Source organism: Myxine glutinosa, chromosome 3, assembly GCF_964187855.1.
Source record: "Myxine glutinosa chromosome 3, kmMyxGlut1.1, whole genome shotgun sequence".
Classification (NCBI taxonomy): Eukaryota; Metazoa; Chordata; class Myxini; order Myxiniformes; family Myxinidae; genus Myxine; species Myxine glutinosa.
This window is the reverse complement of record NC_136263.1, coordinates 32,144,056-32,163,663: the sequence shown is the minus strand read 5'-3', so window position 1 is coordinate 32,163,663 and position 19,608 is coordinate 32,144,056. Positions and strand designations below refer to the sequence as shown.

The following is a 19,608-nucleotide window of genomic DNA, read 5'->3' as shown; positions in this document are numbered from 1 at the left end:
AATTTGGTCAGAAGGTCGAAGGTGAACGTCACGTAAAATCATAAATTTTCATCCAATTGACCTGCAACTTTAAGAATGTGCATATTGGATCACTGAATTGGTTCACCAATCAAAAGCTAGAAGCCGATTAATTTTTTTAGATCAAAAGGTCAAAGTTGCATAAAATATGACTGTCAGTCATATCAATATGTCAGTCATCCAAAATGACCCAATTCATAGAGTAAACTGTATTCTGTCAAAAAGGTCAAGGTTACAGTCATCAATTTCCATCTCATTGACTTGTAATTTAACCAGGGATTGGATATTCGGTCACTGAAGCCTCTTGATTTTGAGGTCAAAATGTCAAGATCGCCTAAAGTCGTCAATCTTCTTGTTTTTCACTGTTTGTCATGTTTTGTACGCGGAAGAAGAAGAAGAAGAAGAAGAAGAAGTCTGAATACAAGGTGGACGTGTGGTCTGAATACAAAGTACAAAGTGGCGTTTGCATTTTCAGATGTTTTCTAGTTACTCTTTTTATTATGTAAAGAACTCTGACAACACTTTTCAATCTGTCACATTCAGTAAAACTGCTTGAACAAACCTAGTGCATGTTTCTATACAATACCTGGTCTGGCCTGTAGCATTCTTTGTTTTGCTTCGGACTGATAGTCAGGGCCCTTAGGGATATTTTGGGGCCGTTTGGTTCAAATTCTTCCAAAAGCACCAAATTTGGCGCAGATGTTGCCCATGCCATACTCTTTCGATTTCTGACGGGCGGCGCCCCCACCGCCCCCCCCCCCTCCCGGGGGCCCCATATTGGCGAAATACGAAATGGCCGCCACCCGGATTAGAGGAAAATCAGTTAAATAACCAAAAGGGTTGGAATCATGTATGATACCACTTTTCAGGGGTTTTCGAGGTTGAGGAATCCAATTATGATGTTATTTTGATGATTCGAGGTCAAGGTCAACCCTCAAGGTCATCTTAAAGGTCATTTTTGAGTCAAACATGTCGGTTTTTTTGTTTTTTATCAAGATTTACGCGAGGTTCACCATTTTATGTTTCTGGGTTGGGTATTCGAACTCTGACCTTATTTTTGACAATTAGAGGAAATATTTACATGTCTATTTCCTAATTTTCAGGCATATGCAGTTCATCAGTCTAATTACAAAGGTACGGATTTTGATGTTTTATGAACTGTATGCCATATCCTTGTGTTTAATTTTTGTGCGATCATGATCCGGGTTCATGTATACATGATTGTATACATGTCATAAATATGACGTCATGGGTCATGTGACCTGGCGGCCATATTGGATTTTATGAAAACCTTAAAAATGGATCCCTGCCTTCATTTTTCGATCGATTCATTTTGAACTTTGACCACTTATAGTACGCCATGTGATTGGATGCATATCCTAATTATGACGTCATAGGTCAGGTGACATGGCGTGATGGACCGGTACGGTCCCCGGATCGTACCGCCCTTGGCGCCCGTCAAAAATCGAAAGAGTATGGCATATGGGCAACATCTGCGCCAAATTTGATGCTTTTGGAAGAATTTGAACCAAAATATCCCTAAGGGCCCTGACTATGACTGAAAGCTGGTTTTCAGGTGGGGCTTTCAGTAATTAAAATTTTTGATTGGTCTATTTTAATTATTTTACATTTGCCTATATACATCATGATGATTCAAATCATTAATTTCACCCATTTTAAAGGCTTAGAGATGTTGGGCCATCTTGTGATCCAAGATAAACCTTGACATTGTCTTTATCATAAAACCTTTCTAATGAGTTGTGTTTTTATTTTCATCACAGAATTTTATAATGGTTCAATATTTTTTGAAATGAAGGATTAATGCTTCAGTAAAGGCCTTACTTTCTTTTGTAATCTGTCTTTTTCACTGCTGCTCAAACTGTCAATGTTATCGCAAACTTTGAGCCATAATGTTAGTCTGTCAGTTTGATTATTTTGTTTTCCTGCTCCCAACCAGCCATTCACCTTTCTTCTCCCACTCCCTACTGCTTTTGGCTACATACTTGGGCGGACAGATATCTACGAGTCACATACTTCGCACTATGTGCCAGGCAAGAGATGCAGCAACCCGAGGCAGCAAAGTGCAAGAGATTGAGGGCATTGCGATATGAGTACACGGACGTAAGTCTACTACGACTACTCCTTGCTGTTCTGCACAGCGGTCCACAGTTACTGTTCCAGCTATGTTTGCTCGTGCAGCGGGGACAGCTGCCATTGCCTGAGGGTGAGTTTGGAATGAGAGTGGTGGAAATGGGAATGTTGGGAGTCGAGGTCGAATGTGGAAACAGGAGTTTGAAGTATTGAACGACAAACTGACTTAACGTAGGGAGTTATAACTACGTATTCCTCAGAGTTTAAACACCTGAACTTTATTACTTAGTTGTAGAGTAAAACAAGAACAGTATGGTGAAAATAGGGAAACACCTCCCCCTTCCTCCTTGCACGCTCTTCCACTCAAAAATGAATTGTTGAGCTATTACAACTACAATACATTACAATTGTTTGTTCTTTTACAACATTTCAAATTTTTAGATGGAGAACAAAATGGTTTATGGATTCACAGATGACACAATGAGCATGCTGGTCTGCTCTCTCCAAGTGCTGCTTCCTGTGAACACCTATGTTGTTTTAATGTCACTTTTTATGAAATATAAGATCAGTGTTTATAATTATTATCTGTACTATAAGAGAGCCGTTTGTCTGTGTGTTGCCATTTTTCTCAGAGATGGCTGAACAGATTTTCGTCAAACTTTCAGAGGTTCATCAGTGTCAGGGAGTGTTTTGGGCAAAGAAAATATTGAAAAAATTTGAAAAGCAAAGTTCGTTTTTTTTTTTGATAAAAAAAAAAATCGCTCTACTGTGCTTGAGCCTTTGTAGTGAGCTGTGTAAAAGGGAATATTAAATTATCCCCGATTCGTGTGTGTGTGTGTGTGTGTGTGTGTGTGTGTGTGTGTCATATTTATATATACTAGGGCATGCCCGTACTATATATAAGCTAGGACGTGCCCGTACGTGGGTGCCCGTTCCTTGCCAAAAAAAAAAAAAAAAAAAAAAATTTGTGTAGGGGTGTGTGTGTGTAAACATCCTAGGGCGTGCCCGTACGTGGGTGCAAAAAAACATGCGTGCAAACAACAACAAAAAAAAACTTTGAAACCACGTGGCAGTAACGACCACAGAACCCCCCCCCCCCCCCTCTATTTACATGAATGGTTTGGTCCATTCGCAACGACCACAGAACCCACCCCTCTATTTACATGCAATGGTTTGGTCCATTCGCAACGCCAAAGCGAACGGCGAACGGCTAAATCGCCATAGCTCGGTAAGTACTTGTCCGATTAATTTCAAACCTTGAAAAGGCACATCCTCGGGTCCTCAGCAATATACCTGGCAAGTTTAAAGTATATCGGACCCGTGGTTGTCGAGAAACAGCGGTCACAGACAAACAAACAAACGTACAAACGTACAAACGTACAAACAAACACACAGAGATTACTGGAATTATATATATATATATATATATATATATATATATATATATATATATATATATATATATATATATATATATATATATATATATATATATAACTGTGAGAAATAGTAGAAACTCCACAGTACGAGCAGGGCGTCTCATTTGCATTAAATAAATAATCGGGAGATTAAATCAGACACGGACGTAGCTTCAGGACGTCGATCTTTAATTTTCGACAAGCTTTCGACCAACAAAGGTCTTCTTCTTAGTCGTCCCCAAGTTCAACGGATATATATGTTTGTATGTATGTGTATGTATATATGTATATATATATATATGTATATATGTATATATATATATATATATATGTATATACGTATATATATATATATATATATATATATATATATATATATATATATATATATATATATATATATATATATATACATGACAAGATTGGCTTCTGTTCATCCGTTCCCTGTTACACTGATTGGCTGTGTGAGGCTAGGTGCACTGTGATTGGTTCCTGGCAACATTTCGTATTATATAGGCTTATTAAAAGCTGATATTCGAAATCTGATTCAATATTTATACAATCGGAACTCATGGCCTAAATATTTGTCGAAATATAGAGTGAAATCAGAAAACGTTTGGAAAAAAACAATTGTTAAAAACCCAATTTACACTACATGACCAAAAGTATGTAGACGCCCCTTATAATTAGTGGATTCAGTTATTTTAGCCACACCCATTGCTGACAGGTATATATAATCAAGCACACAGCCATGCAATCTCCATAGACAAACATTGGCAGTAGAATGGGCCATACTGAAGAGCTCAGTGACTTTCAACGTGGCACCGTCATAGGATGCCACCTTTCCAACAAGTCAGTTCGTCAAATTTCTACCCTGCTAGAGCTGCCCTGGTCGACTAAGTGCTGTTATTGTGAAAGTGGAAATGTCTCGGAGCAACAACAGCTCAGCCGCAAAGTGGTAGCCCACACATGCTCACACAACGGGACCGCCGAGTGCTGAAGCACGTAGCACGTAAAAATTGTCTGTCCTCAGTTGCAACACTCACTACTGAGTTCCAAACTGCCTCTGGAAGCAACGTCGGCACAACAACTGTTCGTCAGGACCTTCATGAAATGGGTTTCCATGGCTGAACAGCCGCACACAAGCCTAAGGTCACCATGCGCCATGCCAAGCGTCGGCTGGAGTGGTGTAAAGCTCGCCGCCATCAGACTCTGGAGCAGTGGAAACGCGTTCTCTGGAGTGATGAATCACGCTTCACCATCTGGCAGTCCGACGAACTAATCTGGGTTTGGCGGATGCCAGGAGAATGCAATTGCCTGAATGCATAGTGCCAACTGTAAAGTTTGGTGGAGGAGGAATAATGGTCTGGGGCTGTTTTTCATGGTTCGGGCTTGGCCACTTAGTTCCAGTGAAGGGAAATCTTAACGCCACAGCATACAATGACATTCTAGACGATTGTGTGCTTCCAACTTTGTGGCAACAGTTTGGGGAAGGCCCTTTCCTGTTTCAGCATGACGATGCCCCCATGCACAAAGCGAGGTCCATACAGAAATGGTTTGGCGAGATCGGTGTGGAAGAACTTGACTGGCCTGCACAGAGCCCTGACCTCAACCCCATCTAACATCTTTGGGATTAATTGGAACGCCGACTGCGAGCCAGGCCTAATTGCCCAACATCAGTGCCCGACCTCACTGATGCTCTTGTGGCTGAATGGAAGCAAATCCCCACAGCAATGTTCCAACATCTAGTGGAAAGCCTTCCCAGAAGAGTGGAGGCTGTTATAGCAGCAAAGGTGGGGGACCAATTCCATATTAATGCTCATTACTTTGGAATGAGATGTGTGATGTTCAGGTGTCCACATATGTTTGGTCATGTCGTGTATATCTTACTATAATTCACCAAATGTCCATCCATCTGTCCGGCCGTCTGTCTGTCCGTCCATTCAAAGGTACCGCAAAAATGGCTGAACCGATTGCAATGCTATTTTGGGTGGGTAATCCTGGGATCCCCTTGAGTAAAATAGGCTATATTGTTTTTCCAATTTCAGGTTTGGCCTCCAGCATTTTCAGGTTTGGACTCCTGCATAACGTTATTTTCCCGGGTGCCGCACAAATGGCTGCACTGATCGCTGCACGGCTGCACTGATCGGCTGCATCGATCGGACTCAGTGACCTCAGACAAAGACCTTTTATAAGGACATGGGTTGAATCCCTGCTTGAGAGAATGCCAACCCCCTCCCCGCCATCACGGTCGTCTCTCCAACTCGCAATCCCACGAGATATGCGGAAAGGACGACCCAAAACCAATTATCTTCTTTTTGATTCGTATATAAACATCATTAAAAGTAAATAATGACCTCGGCCAAAGTTCAAACGACGTGAGTTTAATCTCTACATGAGAGAATTCCACATAACTATTTGGGCGGTGTATAAGCTAAGAGATCGCTGTCTCCATCGATCTTGCCAAGGCCGTAACACCTATCGGCTCAAAATCCTTTTAACTGTTGACTTGGTAGTTTTTACAATGAAGGAAACGCATATGGGGAGTACATACGACATAGCGATTATGAATGTGACAGCTCTGAGACGTCTTTCGGTTCACATCAAATTATTCAATACATTCATTCATTCATTTAATGATCATTACGCTCATTAAACGTTCATTAAACGATTACGAAAATAAAAACGAAAAACATTGCGAAATTACGTTCACACCGTCACATCAAACACTACCGTGAACACAAACATCGTCACAACATCGTCACAACATCGTCACAACATCGTCACAATGAAAACATCATCACAAACGTTACGTTACGTAATTCAAACCGTGAACACATCGTATATTGGAGAGCCCATTGCCCAAAGTTGAAACACGATGGAATAATATTTACCGATATGAACAGTGATATGGCTTTTATTGAAATTCTACAAATACTGTTTAGATTTTGATGATTTGCGTGTGATATACATGATTTGCGTGTGAATATATTTGCACGTGATTTATATAAACGGATGTTTATATAAATCGTTTAAAATAAAAAAAACCCTTCAAAGCCATTTCTGATATTTTGCCTTTTCATTTGGGCCTCCCAACTGAAGCCCCACCCGTAGGGCGGGTACCGTTGCTAGTTTAAATAATATGCTTCACTGGACGTGAGGTAAAACTGCTCCTAAAAGAAGTGTTATATTCACAATTGCCATCAGTCCCTATAACTTTTCTCATCAGTGTTAAAAAGACCATCAGCGACTATTAAAAGCATCATCAAATGTCAAAAGGTTGCAGCCCATCTGCGTCACAGGCGTTCTGAAGCACACAGTGTGTGCAGGCCTCAGGCTTCAAGCCTTCCGGTCTATGGGATAATTCCTTTATGGCCCAGTGGAATTGGAATCAATCCAAGCTATATAAACACAATGTATTATATATGCACATAGGCAATAGCAATGGTTTGGCATCATTACATCACCCGACTTGTTATTTTTTGAGACATTGAGCAATCAAGCCAGCGTTCTGTGCCTACACACCACCCGCATTTATTTTAAATTATTTCGGAAGCGAATGAGGCTGTGCTTATACACCATAGGTTTGTGCATTACACATTTATGCCTGAAGCACACCAAAGGAATCCTGCCTAACGTTTTGACATGTTCATGTTTAGAATCCAATCCTGACCTGTTCCCGTTTCCCGTTCCCTTATTGCAAATAATCCATCAGATGTAATCCATAACTTTGTGTGTATAATTCTTTGTGTTGTGTTGAGTTTTGAACACCCGTCATGATTGTATCGTATAAGATTATTAAAAGCTGACATAGTTGATTCTTTGATTATTATTTTACACCGTGCTTTGATTTTATTTCATTGCCGGCCAGGGCCATTGGTATTGATATTTTTGGATTCGGATTCTACTTTGTGTCAACTTTTGTTGCTCCCGTGATCATCATTGTCTGTTCTGTGTTCTTGCTTCCACGAGCCTTGATAACCTGAAATTTAAAAAAATGAGAAATCCAGTATTCTTTTATTATGCATCTCTTTATTAATATTATTTGTTTATAAATAAAGTAGTGCCACAATTGTGTAAGAACGCCATCCATATCGACACTATTATTGATATGGGTCCCAGCGGAGTGTTTCCATATATGTCCATTGTCCACACACGACAACTTCTTCTTCTTTCACTGGCAACGTATTTCGCTCCCAAAAACGTGTTTGCAGTTTTGAACTCCAACCCCTGCCCTGTACCTTCACCGAATTATCTACCATTGGAAAGGTAATCGTTGATTTACTTGGTTGAAAAAACGTTAGCATGGTTACGTATTTCCGTTTGAACGCACGTGAAAATGAGTGGGGAAGAGAGGGGAGGGAGTTCGGGGAGAGAGGGGAGCAGGAATGGATTGGGGGGAGGGAGAGGGGACTGTGGGAGGGAGAGAGGGGTTGTGGAGTGAGCGGTGTGGGGGAGAGAGGGGAGGGAGTGAGGGAGAGAAAGGGGAATTGGAGAGAGAGTGGGGAAGGGAGGAGGGGGATCCCATGCTAGCTTTTCCCTTCAATTGGGATGGGTAATCTTCCTAGTATTAAATATAAATTCTACTTAGTGGGTGTAGGGGTGTGTTTATGCACCCACAAAAAAAAATAGAAAAACCCAAATTGATTTCTTCAAAATGCCAACAATATTAGAACATCACCGTGCAACGCTGGGTACTCCTGCTAATAGTCTATAAAGAAGCTTGACAGGATAGCACAAAGGTTGTGGTCTCTTGGCTTGATTCTTAACCTGACTATAAAATGTATGGAATTGCATCAAAAAGATAGGGCAGTACATCAAAAAGTGTGCCGTCACTCAGATGGACATTAAACGAGGAACACCCATGCTCTAACATAAGTTAGGATACATGAAAGATCCTCCAATGTCTTTCAACAAAGAATAAACAAGTTATCGCTGGCACAGTAGCCACATCCCTGACATGATTATCACTGTGAAGGCAATGGTAAAACACCACCTTATTTTACATGTGTGTATGTATGTATATATATATAAATAAAAGGTGATATAATATAACAAATATCATGAAACATTTACATTTTGTAGTCCGTTGTATAATTTAAATAAACATAAATGCAAATTTTGCATGTGGAAAAAGTAAGTACACCCCTACATTTATCACTACTTCAAATACCTAAAATTAGAATCAGGTGCACCAGCTCAGGTGCAAATGATTAGAACATCGTTAGAGAGGATCTTCAAGGAACCTGTCTTATTTAAACCTCAGACATTTAGTTTGGTTTGCTCTTTGTTGTTGAAGTGTGCGGCGTCACCATGCCTAGATCAAAAGAGCTCTTTGAGGCCTTCCGAAAGAAGGTTATAGATGCCTACGAGTCTGGGAAGGGATTTAAAAAGATCTCCAAACAATTTGAAATCAATCATTCGACTGTCCAGAAGATCATCTTCAAGTGGAGAAGATTCCAAACAACTGCCAACTTGTTCAGGCCAGGCCGCCCGAGCAAGTTCAGCCCGAGAGCAGACCGCAAGATGCTGAAAGAAGTCTCTAAGAACCCCAGAATGTCATCACGGGACCGACAGGTAGCTCTTGCCACTGTTGATGTCAAACTGCACGAGTCTACCATTAGAAAGAGGCTGCACATATTTGATCGACATGGGAGGTGTGCCAGGAAGAAACCTTTGCTTTCCAGAAAGAACATCAGGGCAAGACTAAAGTTTACCAATGAACACCTGGGCAAAGACCAGCACTTCTGGAACAATGTGCTCTGGACAGATGAGTCAAAGGTAGAGCTATTTGGCCACAGTACCAGAAGACATGTTTGGCGAAAACCAAAGACAGCATTTGACCACAAGAACCTGATACCAACTGTAAAGCATGGTGGAGGAAATATTATGGTTTGGGGCAGCTTTGCTGCATCAGGGCCTGGGCAGCTCACCATCATAGAATCCACTATGAATTCGTCATTGTACCAGAGGGTGCTTGAGGATAATGTGAGGCCATCTGTCGGAAAGTTGAAGCTCAACCGAAGGTGGACCTTGCAACATGGCAATGACCTTAAATATACCAGTAAATCCACCAAGGAATGGCTGAAATGAAAGAAATGGAGGGTTCTGGAATGGCCAAGTGAAAGCCCGGATCTAAATCCCATCGAAATGTTGTGGGGGGATTTGAAACGAGCTGTGCATGCAAGAAACCCCTCAAACATCGTGCAGCTGAAAGAGTTCTGCATGGAGGAGTGGGAAAAAATTTCTCCCAGTCAATGTCAGAGACTGGTCGACAGTTGTAAGAAACGCTGACTTGAGGTTGTTTCTGCCAAAGGGGGCAATACCACCTATTAGACCCAAGGGTGTACTTACTGTTTCCACATGCGAAATTTGCATTTATGTTTATTTAAATTATACAATGGACTACAAAATGTAAATGTTTCATGATATTTGTTATATTATATCACCTTTATCGATCAATATTGTTGAAATGAAGATCAAATAGCTGTATGTTGAAATGTGTTGAAAAAGTCAAAACTTTACATGGGGTGTACTTACTTTTTCACGTGACTGTATATACACAGTTGGACCCCGGCATTTGCAGGGGATACGTTAGTGGAAAATGCTGCAAATGAGGGGAATTTTTTTTTTTTTAACTTTTTACTACATGGTCTCGGCTCGTGGAAGAGCTATGACAAAACAAATCGGGACACAACATAATGGGAACAGCAGGGGAAAGGGGAAATGCCAACAACTAACAAATATAAAGAGGGGAGGGAGAGGGGGAAATGATTACAATAACCTGGAAAAAGGGAGTGCTTAGGAATGGGGTCATTTTAGATAGAAGAGATCAGGAGGATAAATAGAGGATGACCTGAGGTAGTGGTGAACAGCTGTCTTGAAGCCTTGGAGGGAAGAATGGGACTGAACAGACTGGGGTAGTTGTTGTTGTTGTTGTTGTTGTTCTTTTATATTCCCAGACAGTCGATCGATCTCCCAGGAGTGACCCAGAGATCCCCCACATCCAGGATGGTGTATCCCCACCTTCAGGAAGTCACGGCCATGGCAGCATTAGAGAGACTGAGAGAAAGCGAATGAAAGAGAAAGAGAAAGAGAGAAAGAGACACAGAGACACAGAGACACAGAGAGAGACTTTGTGTCCTTTTATTATAAAAGTATAAAACCAAAAGTATTCCAACTCCACTTTACATGCAAATCACAACCTCATTTCCAATGCATTTGCACAAAACACCCCCCTATACCCCATAACTCTTCAAACACAAGAAGGTTCCCCATGTTTACACGATAAGCATGTTCGAGCTTTATACGTGCTGACACCATCCCTAAAAAACAAAAAAGTGCATTTTCATTTTTTCCACTACCTAATCTGGCTTTTCTGGTTTTATAAATTGCAAGCTTAGCAATTCCAAACAAAAAATTCAAAAGCAAAATCACAGAGTTTTTCCTCGTATTACATGCAAGTTCGTAAACAAAGATTGTAACAGAAAAAACCATTTTAAATTTACAAAAGATTCGGCTCAGATACAGAAACAGAGATGACAATCTCTTGCACTCAATAAACGCATGATACAAATGTTCAACTTTTCTTTTCATGCTGATCAGATCAAGCGTTGTACTTGTCGAATTATAACATCATAATGCAGGCACCGATGACATCGTCATCAACATAAGTTATTCCCCATGTGGAGTACTTGACAATGAGCCTTGTCTCAACTTTTTCCATTGAGCAGTTTGGGAGATATAGAGGTGTAACGCTTTTCCAAGATGGCGTCCATACCACATGATCTATGACGTCATAAGTAAGAATACAAAAATTATACAGGCGGAAGCGCTCCTATGGTAAAATGTTGTGTCAATCGGACCAACGGTGGCCGAGAAAATCAATTTTAAAAATGCAGACGCACGTGCGGACGTAACCGAATGCCTAACCCTGCTTTTCGCTTCGCGAGCGCAGGGTAACAATGAAACATAGCTCATTGTCAAGTACTCTCCATGGTGAATAAGTTATGCTTATGATGTCATCGGTGCTTGCATTACGACATCATAATTTGACGAGCACAACGCTTGATCTGATCAGTATGAAATTTTTTTCTCTCTGCAACTGTTGGTCCGATGGACATGGAATTTTCACGATAGGAGCGCCTCCTCCTGTATAATTTTAATGATAATTATGATGTCATAGGTCACGTGGCACAGGTGCCATCTTGGAAAAAAATGATACGTGGCTCATTGTAAAGAACTCTGCATGGGGAATAAATGTTAATGATGACATCATTGGTCCCTTAATTATGACGTCATAATTCGACAAGTACAACGCTTGTTTTTGATGATTATTCAAAATTTTACAAAAAAGTACCAAAATTTTTTTTGGGGGGATGCAGACCATGTCACTCTACTCTGGTCATGCTACTTCTGCTGTCTCAACAATGGATGGAGGTCCTCAACGCCAAACAGGAAATCAGAGCCGTCTTCCCTGACATATCTCGTGCATTCGATACGGTCTGGCACCCCGCCCTGCTCACCAAACTCTCCTCTAACGGTATCCATGGAAATCTCCGCGCATGACTTGTGGACTTCCTCTCCGGTCACAGTCAACATGTGGCTCTGAATGGAATTCTCTCATCTCCTCTTCCTGTCCAGGCTGGAGTTCCTCAGGGCAGTGTTCTGGGCCCTGTGCTTTTTCTGGGCTTCATTTACGATCTCTCCAACTCTCTGGAAAATCCCCTCTATCTTTTTGCTGATGACTCCACTCTCTGCTGCTCCATATCTCAACCCTCAGATTGGCAGGCAGAAGCCTCTTCACTCTTTGCAGACCTGGATAAAATCACAAACTGGTCAAACAAGTGGAACATGTCTTTCAATCCTGACAAATTTCACATACTCACTTTGTCTCTGAAAAGACCATCTGGAAAACCCTCCCATCCACATTCTCAACATCCACTTGAAGAAGTTCTGTCACTCAAGCTTTTAGGTATCTGCCGTCTCACAATCTGCCATAGTCTTTCCTGGGAAAACCACATTTCCAAGCTGGCCTCCAAAGCCAGTCGCCGACTGGGCATCCTCCGTCATGTGAAGTCCTTCCTTGGCACACCTGAGCTCCTCACCAAATACAAGGCTTTCATCCGCAGCTCAATGTAATACTGCTCTCCCCTCTGGGCCGGTGCTCCTGCCTCACACCTAGCTCGGCTTCACGCTGTAGAAACCAAATCTTTCAAGATCATTGGTATCTCCCACGAAGAAGCTGATTCTGAGGGCCTTTCAATGATGATGACATAAGGCAATGGTATGATTGAGATTATGCAAAGGCTACTACATACATCATAGTTGAGGACAGTAGGGCCACATTCTGATGTGAGACCTAATGGAATCGAAAATGCAGCAAAAGGCATCTTCACTTTGCAGAAAATCTCTGGTCCATGCCATGTAGAGTCATGCAGATTTGGCAGTTGTTTATTGCCTTTTCCAATCTAATTTGGCTGAGTGCCTAAGTTGAATTAGATAGGAATGACAGGCAGATGAAAATGGTACTTTGCGAGTGTAGATATGGCAATATTACTAGTTGTCATGTGATCATGACTGACTACTATGTTCGGTTCTGAAAAAGAGACGGATCCTTCGCCAAGCAAACGAATGAGATGTCACTCGTGTGTGGCATCAAACTCCAAATAACTGTTAAGTGACTCCCCAACTCTAATATACTGGCAGAGAAGAAAACTTATTAAGGATTTGATAAAGAAACTGATCTGTTGAAGTGGTTAAAGACTTGCTGTTTCTTCATTCCACTGGTGTTAGTATGATTCCCATGGCTGTTTAGATCTTCAAGTGTAGAAGTGAGTGGTATCATCTACACTCAACGACTGACCAAATCCAGAAATCTTGATGTTTTTGATTTTGTTTTGCTAAATGATCTGACTATCAAGGACTTAATACAATTTGACACAAATTACTTAATACAGTGTGACAAAAGTTAAGTAAATGTTGCAAAGCATTTAGATAGCTTCAACATGTTCCTGTAATCAAATGGCCCTCACCATGCGTGTCGTTCATGCCACCACATGAACCTTTATTGCCATTGTTAAATCGAGGTACCACGAGGTTTATGGTAACCCTAGTAGGGTATGCTTACATATTGTAAGCAATAACGAAATGTGCTTCGTACGTAGGTACATAATAAAAAGAAGCTTTATGATTATAGGCAAGCATGACCGACCTGCTGCTGGAGGTTTTTTAGAAACATTTTGCAGAGATATAAATTACAATTTTCAAATGCTAGATATCAATTGAGGTTTTTTTTAGAAACAGTTTACAGTTATAGAAATTACAATTTTCAAATGATAGATGTAGATTGAGGTTTTTTTTACAAAACGTTTCCAGTTTTAGAAATTACTAATTTCAAATGCTAGATATAAATTGAGGTTTTTAGAAACAGTTTATAGTTATAGAAATTACAATTTTCAAATGCTCGATATAGATTGAGGTTTTTTAGAAACAGTTTACAGTTATAGAAATTACAGTTTTCAAATGCTAGATGTAGATTGAGGTTTTTTTTACAAAAAGTTTACAGTTATAGAAATTACAATTTTCAAATGCTAGATATAAATTGAGGTTTTTAGAAACAGTTTACAGTTATAGAAATTACAATTTTCAAATGCTAGATATAGATTGAGGTTTTTTAGAAACAGTTTACAGTTATAGAAATTACAATTTTCAAATGCGAGATATAAATTGAGGTTTTTAGAAACAGTTTACAGTTATAGAAATTACAATTTTCAAATGCTAGATATAGATTGAGGTTTTTTAGAAACAGGTTACAGTTATAGAAATTACAATTTTCAAATGCTAGATATAGATTGAGGTTTTTTAGAAACAGTTTACAGTTATAGAAATTACAATTTTCAAATGCTAGATGTAGATTGAGGTTTTTTTTTACAAAATGTTTACAGTTATAGAAATTACAATTTTCAAATGCTAGATATAAATTGAGGTTTTTAGAAACAGTTTACAGTTATAGAAATTCCAATTTTCAAATGCTAGATGTAGATTGAGGTTTTTTAGAAACAGTTTACAGTTATAGAAATTACAATTTTCAAATGCCAGATGTAGATTGAGGTTTTTTAGAAAAAGTTTACAGTTTTATAAATTACAACTTTTAATTGCTAGATATAAATTGAGGTTTTTAGAAACAGTTTACAGTTATAGAAATTACAATTTTCAAATGCTAGATGTAGATTGAGGTTTTTTTTACAAAAAGTTTACAGTTATAGAAATTACAATTTTCAAATGCTAGATATAGATTGAGGTTTCTTAGAAACAGGTTACAGTTTTAGAAATTCCAATTTTCAAATGCTAGATGTAGATTGAGGTTTTTTAGAAACAGTTTACAGTTATAGAAATTACAATTTTCAAATGCTTGATGTAGATTGAGGTTTTTTAGAAAACGTTTACAGTTTTATAAATTACAATTTTTAATTGCTAGATATAAATTGAGGTTTTTAGAAACAGTTTACAGTTATAGAAATTACAATTTTCAAATGTTAGATGTAGATTGAGGTTTTTTAGAAAACGTTTACAGTTTTATAAATCACAATTTTCAAATGCTAGATATAAATTGAGGTTTTTAGAAACAGTTTACAGTTATAGAAATTACAATTTTCAAATGCTAGATGTAGATTGAGGTTTTTTAGAAACAGTTTACAGTTATAGAAATTACAATTTTCAAATGCTAGATGTAGATTGAGGTTTTAAAAAAAAAGTTTGCAGTTATAGAAATTCCAATTTTCAAATGCTAGATATAAATTGAGGTTTTTAGAAGCAGTTTACAGTTATAGAAATTACAATTTTCAAATGCTAGATGTAGATTGAGGTTTTTTTTACAAAAAGTTTACAGTTATAGAAATTACAATTTTCAAATGCTAGATATAAATTGAGGTTTTTAGAAACAGTTTACAGTTATAGAAATTACAATTTTCAAATGCTAGATATAAATTTAGGTTTTTAGAAACAGGTTACAGTTATAGAAATTACAATTTTCAAATGCTAGATATAAATTGAGGTTTTTAGAAACAGTTTACAGTTATAGAAATTACAATTTTCAAATGCTAGATGTAGATTGAGGTTTTTTTTTACAAAAAGTTTACAGTTATAGAAATTACAATTTTCAAATGCTAGATATCGAATGAGGTTTTTTAGAAACAGTTTACAGTTATAGAAATTACAAATTTCAAATGCTAGATATCAATTAATGTTTTTTAGAAACAGTTTACAGTTATAGAAATTACAATTTTCAAATGCTAGATATCGATTGAGATTTTTTTACGGCATAGCCCATACGGCTAAGCAGTCTAGAACAGTGTTTGTCCGTCTGTTTGTATGTATGTATGTATGTATGTATGCATGTCCCCTCAAACGTATACCAATCAGAGCTGAGGATCTCATCACATGACAGGGTGATGTGATTACATCTGATGTCATTACGGCGGTGCGGCGGCTGACTCCACACACCGCCATTTAAATTCCAATTTTGTTCAAGCCAAACATATGGTTGAACCTGTCATATATCACAATCGCCATGCTGTACCCTAACGTTTTTCATTCAGTGTGAAACACAAACAAACCGATTGTTAAAATGATCATCAAATATCGAAAGCATAGACGTTATGGCTCTTCCATCAATACGGTACGTATAGGCCTTGGGCGTTATGCTTCACCTTCGGACCGCTTCGGACAAATTAAGCCCAGGTTTGTTAATAGTCATGTACCGTTTCAGTAGTATCGGTTTCATGATAATAATAATAATAATAATAATAATATAGTAAATGTAACCATAACACTTTAATCCCAATGTCATGAATGGAAAGTCAATGGATTGAAGCGGTGTATGGTTCATGAATCAGTGATGAGCGGTGTTTGGCACTAATGTTAATAACCGAGGAAGTAAAGAATTCGCCTCGGTTTTGTGATAGTAATATTATTTTCGCAATAATGATAACGTAACGTTAATATTATAGTAAATCAAATCGTAACACTAATCCCTTCGTAGTGACTGCAAATGTACTGAAAGTTCAAATATATTGTCTTCTACATATTAAAGTAGTGGCAGTTTTGTGTCCGTTACGTCATTATGTCTATGATGTCATTACGACGTCATTACGACGTCATTACGACGGCTGAGTCCACCGACCAACATTTTAATTTATATGAAGGCCTACACCCACTCACTACGGGAGCTGCAGGAAGGGTCATTCCTCTTTGGGGTATATAGATTACAGTCGATCTATGGTCGGGTCTGAAGAACATAGGGTGTTCATTTACCAAGGTTCTTGTGGAGAGATCGCCAAGTGGTTTAAGCATTCGAGTAAGCATTCCATTCAAAACCCTTAAGGAATGGCTGGCTTGGCAAGCGCTAGCTATCTGCTTGGTAAATGAGCACACCCCCAACCCTTGTGGGGTATATAGATTACAGTAGATCTTCCCTCAGTGCTTTAAGATCTTCCCTCAGTCCTTAATTCCTCCAAATTTCTTTGTTTAATGTTGTAAACACCATTAGCGACTGTTTAAAAAGCTAATCATATGTGTTTGTGGTTTATAATATTTTAAAAGCCTGGCTACGCCGCTGTTAGACCTTTGGTCTTGTTTTTGTTGTTCTTTTTTTTTGCACGCCCTTATGCTTTTCTTACATACATTTTCATTTATGGATGCTTTCTGGGGTTTTCTGGGGGGTTTTTTTGTGATTTTTCCTGGTGGGATCAATATATTGGATCGGTAATCGGCTTTGTTGTCTGTCGGCATGCAAAATTTCAACTTTCCACATCACCAGGAATTAACATTAATATCAGTCAGTCATTAAGTGGTTAGAATGATCTTTATATACAGTATTACACATAACCCTTGAGTATTAACGCAAGTAAAAATCAATTTCTATCAAATATATTGGAAATTTCAATGAATTTGTTGAGACAAACATTATTGAGTAAAAACTGCTAAATTGCGACTTTATCCATGATGTGGCAGCCGAGTGTGCAGCAAGAAATGAATATTCGAAAAAAAGGCTTATGGGAATGAAGAAGATTGCCAATCCGATTACTGTATAGTTCTTTGTGAATAATAGTTCGGGCACTTCTTGTTTGCACTAAATGGCAGTTTGGCACAGAAAACTAATGGAAATCCAAACAACTACCTTAAGTGAAATGCTTTATTTCATTACTCACTCGAGGCAACCTTTGCAGCACGAAATGCCTCGATGTCTGTGACATAACTTCCCAACATCTTGATTAGAATTTCTTTCAATTCCATCATACTGGCCTGATGTGGACGCATTGCTTTTAGCTGATGCTCCCATATGTGCTGATCGGATTTATATCTTGACTTTGGAGAATTTTTGAGTAAACGCTGAACGCTTTCTTTGTTCTTTCAAATTGTTGTGAAAGCTTTTTGTGTCAGAGTTTCACATTAACCATACACAACAGACAATGCTTATGGCAAACCTTTGGAATGGGAATATCTGACCAGTACTGAATCACCTTTAGAGGCCATTTTTCCCCGCAAAGCAGGGGTTGGCCTTTTTTGGGCACCGTGGTCCCCTTTTTGAAGCAATGTTTTATGGCCAGATGCCCTTCCTGCCGCCAACCCTGTTAGTCGCCTCTTGCGACACAGGGAATTACCAGTGAACTGGTACTCAATTTGCCGACCTCGGAAGGATGACAGGCTGAGTCAACCCCCCTGGTGTTCATTCAGCGATCCACCGGGATTCAAACCCAGGATCCAAGGATCCCAAGCCGGCACCCTAACCGCTAAGCCAACACCAGGGGGGGAATATCTGACCAGGAACATAAATTTAATGAGTGGTGTCATCATGGATCTTGCAGCGTAAAAACTCATGCGATAATATCTGTAATCGTACTGATTACTTGTTCGATCAGCATAATCGGTTAATCGGTCAATTCCAAAGGCCTAATAATTTTTTTCATTGTAATTATTGAATATTGGTGATGATGTAAAAAAAATATTCCATCTCTCTCTCTCTCTCTCTCTCTCTCTTGACCCTCTCGACCCTCTCGACCCTCTCTCCCTCTCTCCCTCTCGACCCTCTTGACCCATTTGACCCTTTTGACCCATTTGACCCTCTTGACTCATTCGACCCATTCGACCCTCTCACCCCCCCTCCTCTTCTCTCTTTCATACACTTAACCTTATCAACAATGGCATATTTCATCTCCCTGAATAGTAATGCATCTTGTCATGGATAAACAGACGCCGGATTTTATGGAAATGGACATATTAGGAGAATTTTGAAGGCAGTTGAGTTAAATAACAAAGGGCAGACAGTGTGATTCACTGTCACTAACTGTCTTGCAGTTATAGTGTTGCCTAGCTACTTCATATCGACTTGACAGCTTCAAATCATTCCATCAGGCAGGCTAATTTGCTCTGTGTATTTTCCCTGCCAGAGCAACTCAGAGGAACCTTTTCAAAATATGCTTTGACAGCTTAAAATGCACATTATGCCTCTTTTTTGCATCAGACTAATGACATAAATTAAAAATTTTCAATATTCATCAAACCAGTTTTAATTGCTGTATTATGTTTTGGTTATTATATTGGAAGTCTATGCGCATTGAAAGATTGCCACCATTCTCCATGCTTTTGTCTTGACGAGACACTCTGTGAACACTGGGGGATGGGGAAAGCGGAGAGATAGAGCGGGGTTGGACTTCCAAATGGTCGGTCATGACAATTGGAGGTTGCCAGACGCCTGGCAGTGCTACATTTTTCAGACAGTCATAGACAAATGGGAGTGAGTGTACACCTGTTAATGGGCTGTTGGAGTGACCTCAAGTTCTGGTCACATCATGACATGTGACAACCACAATGGAAATTTGTTTAAAAAAAAAAGAAGTACAGATACATTCAGAATACACTGCCCCCATGCCAAATAAATAAATAACATCCTCTAGTGTGGCATTGCCGGGGCGCCTTCGGTGCCCAGTGATACTGCCATGCAGCACATAGAGACTGTATTGGGTGGGAGAAAGAAAAAAACACCTTTTAAGGCCATTTTTCCTCACAGAGCAGGGGTTGG

General features: G+C 39.2%; 1 protein-coding gene across 1 annotated transcript in view; it reads left to right on the top strand.

Moving 5' to 3' along the window:
* The window catches only part of LOC137424251 (XK-related protein 6-like), a 35,812-nt gene that overhangs the window by 11,992 nt on the left and 4,212 nt on the right, over nt 1–19,608 (top strand). Inside the window, exon 2 of the mRNA XM_068111711.2 lies at nt 2,070–2,242. Coding sequence (XP_067967812.2) covers nt 2,070–2,242 — 173 coding nt within the window. The remainder of the gene's footprint in view (nt 1–2,069; nt 2,243–19,608) is intronic.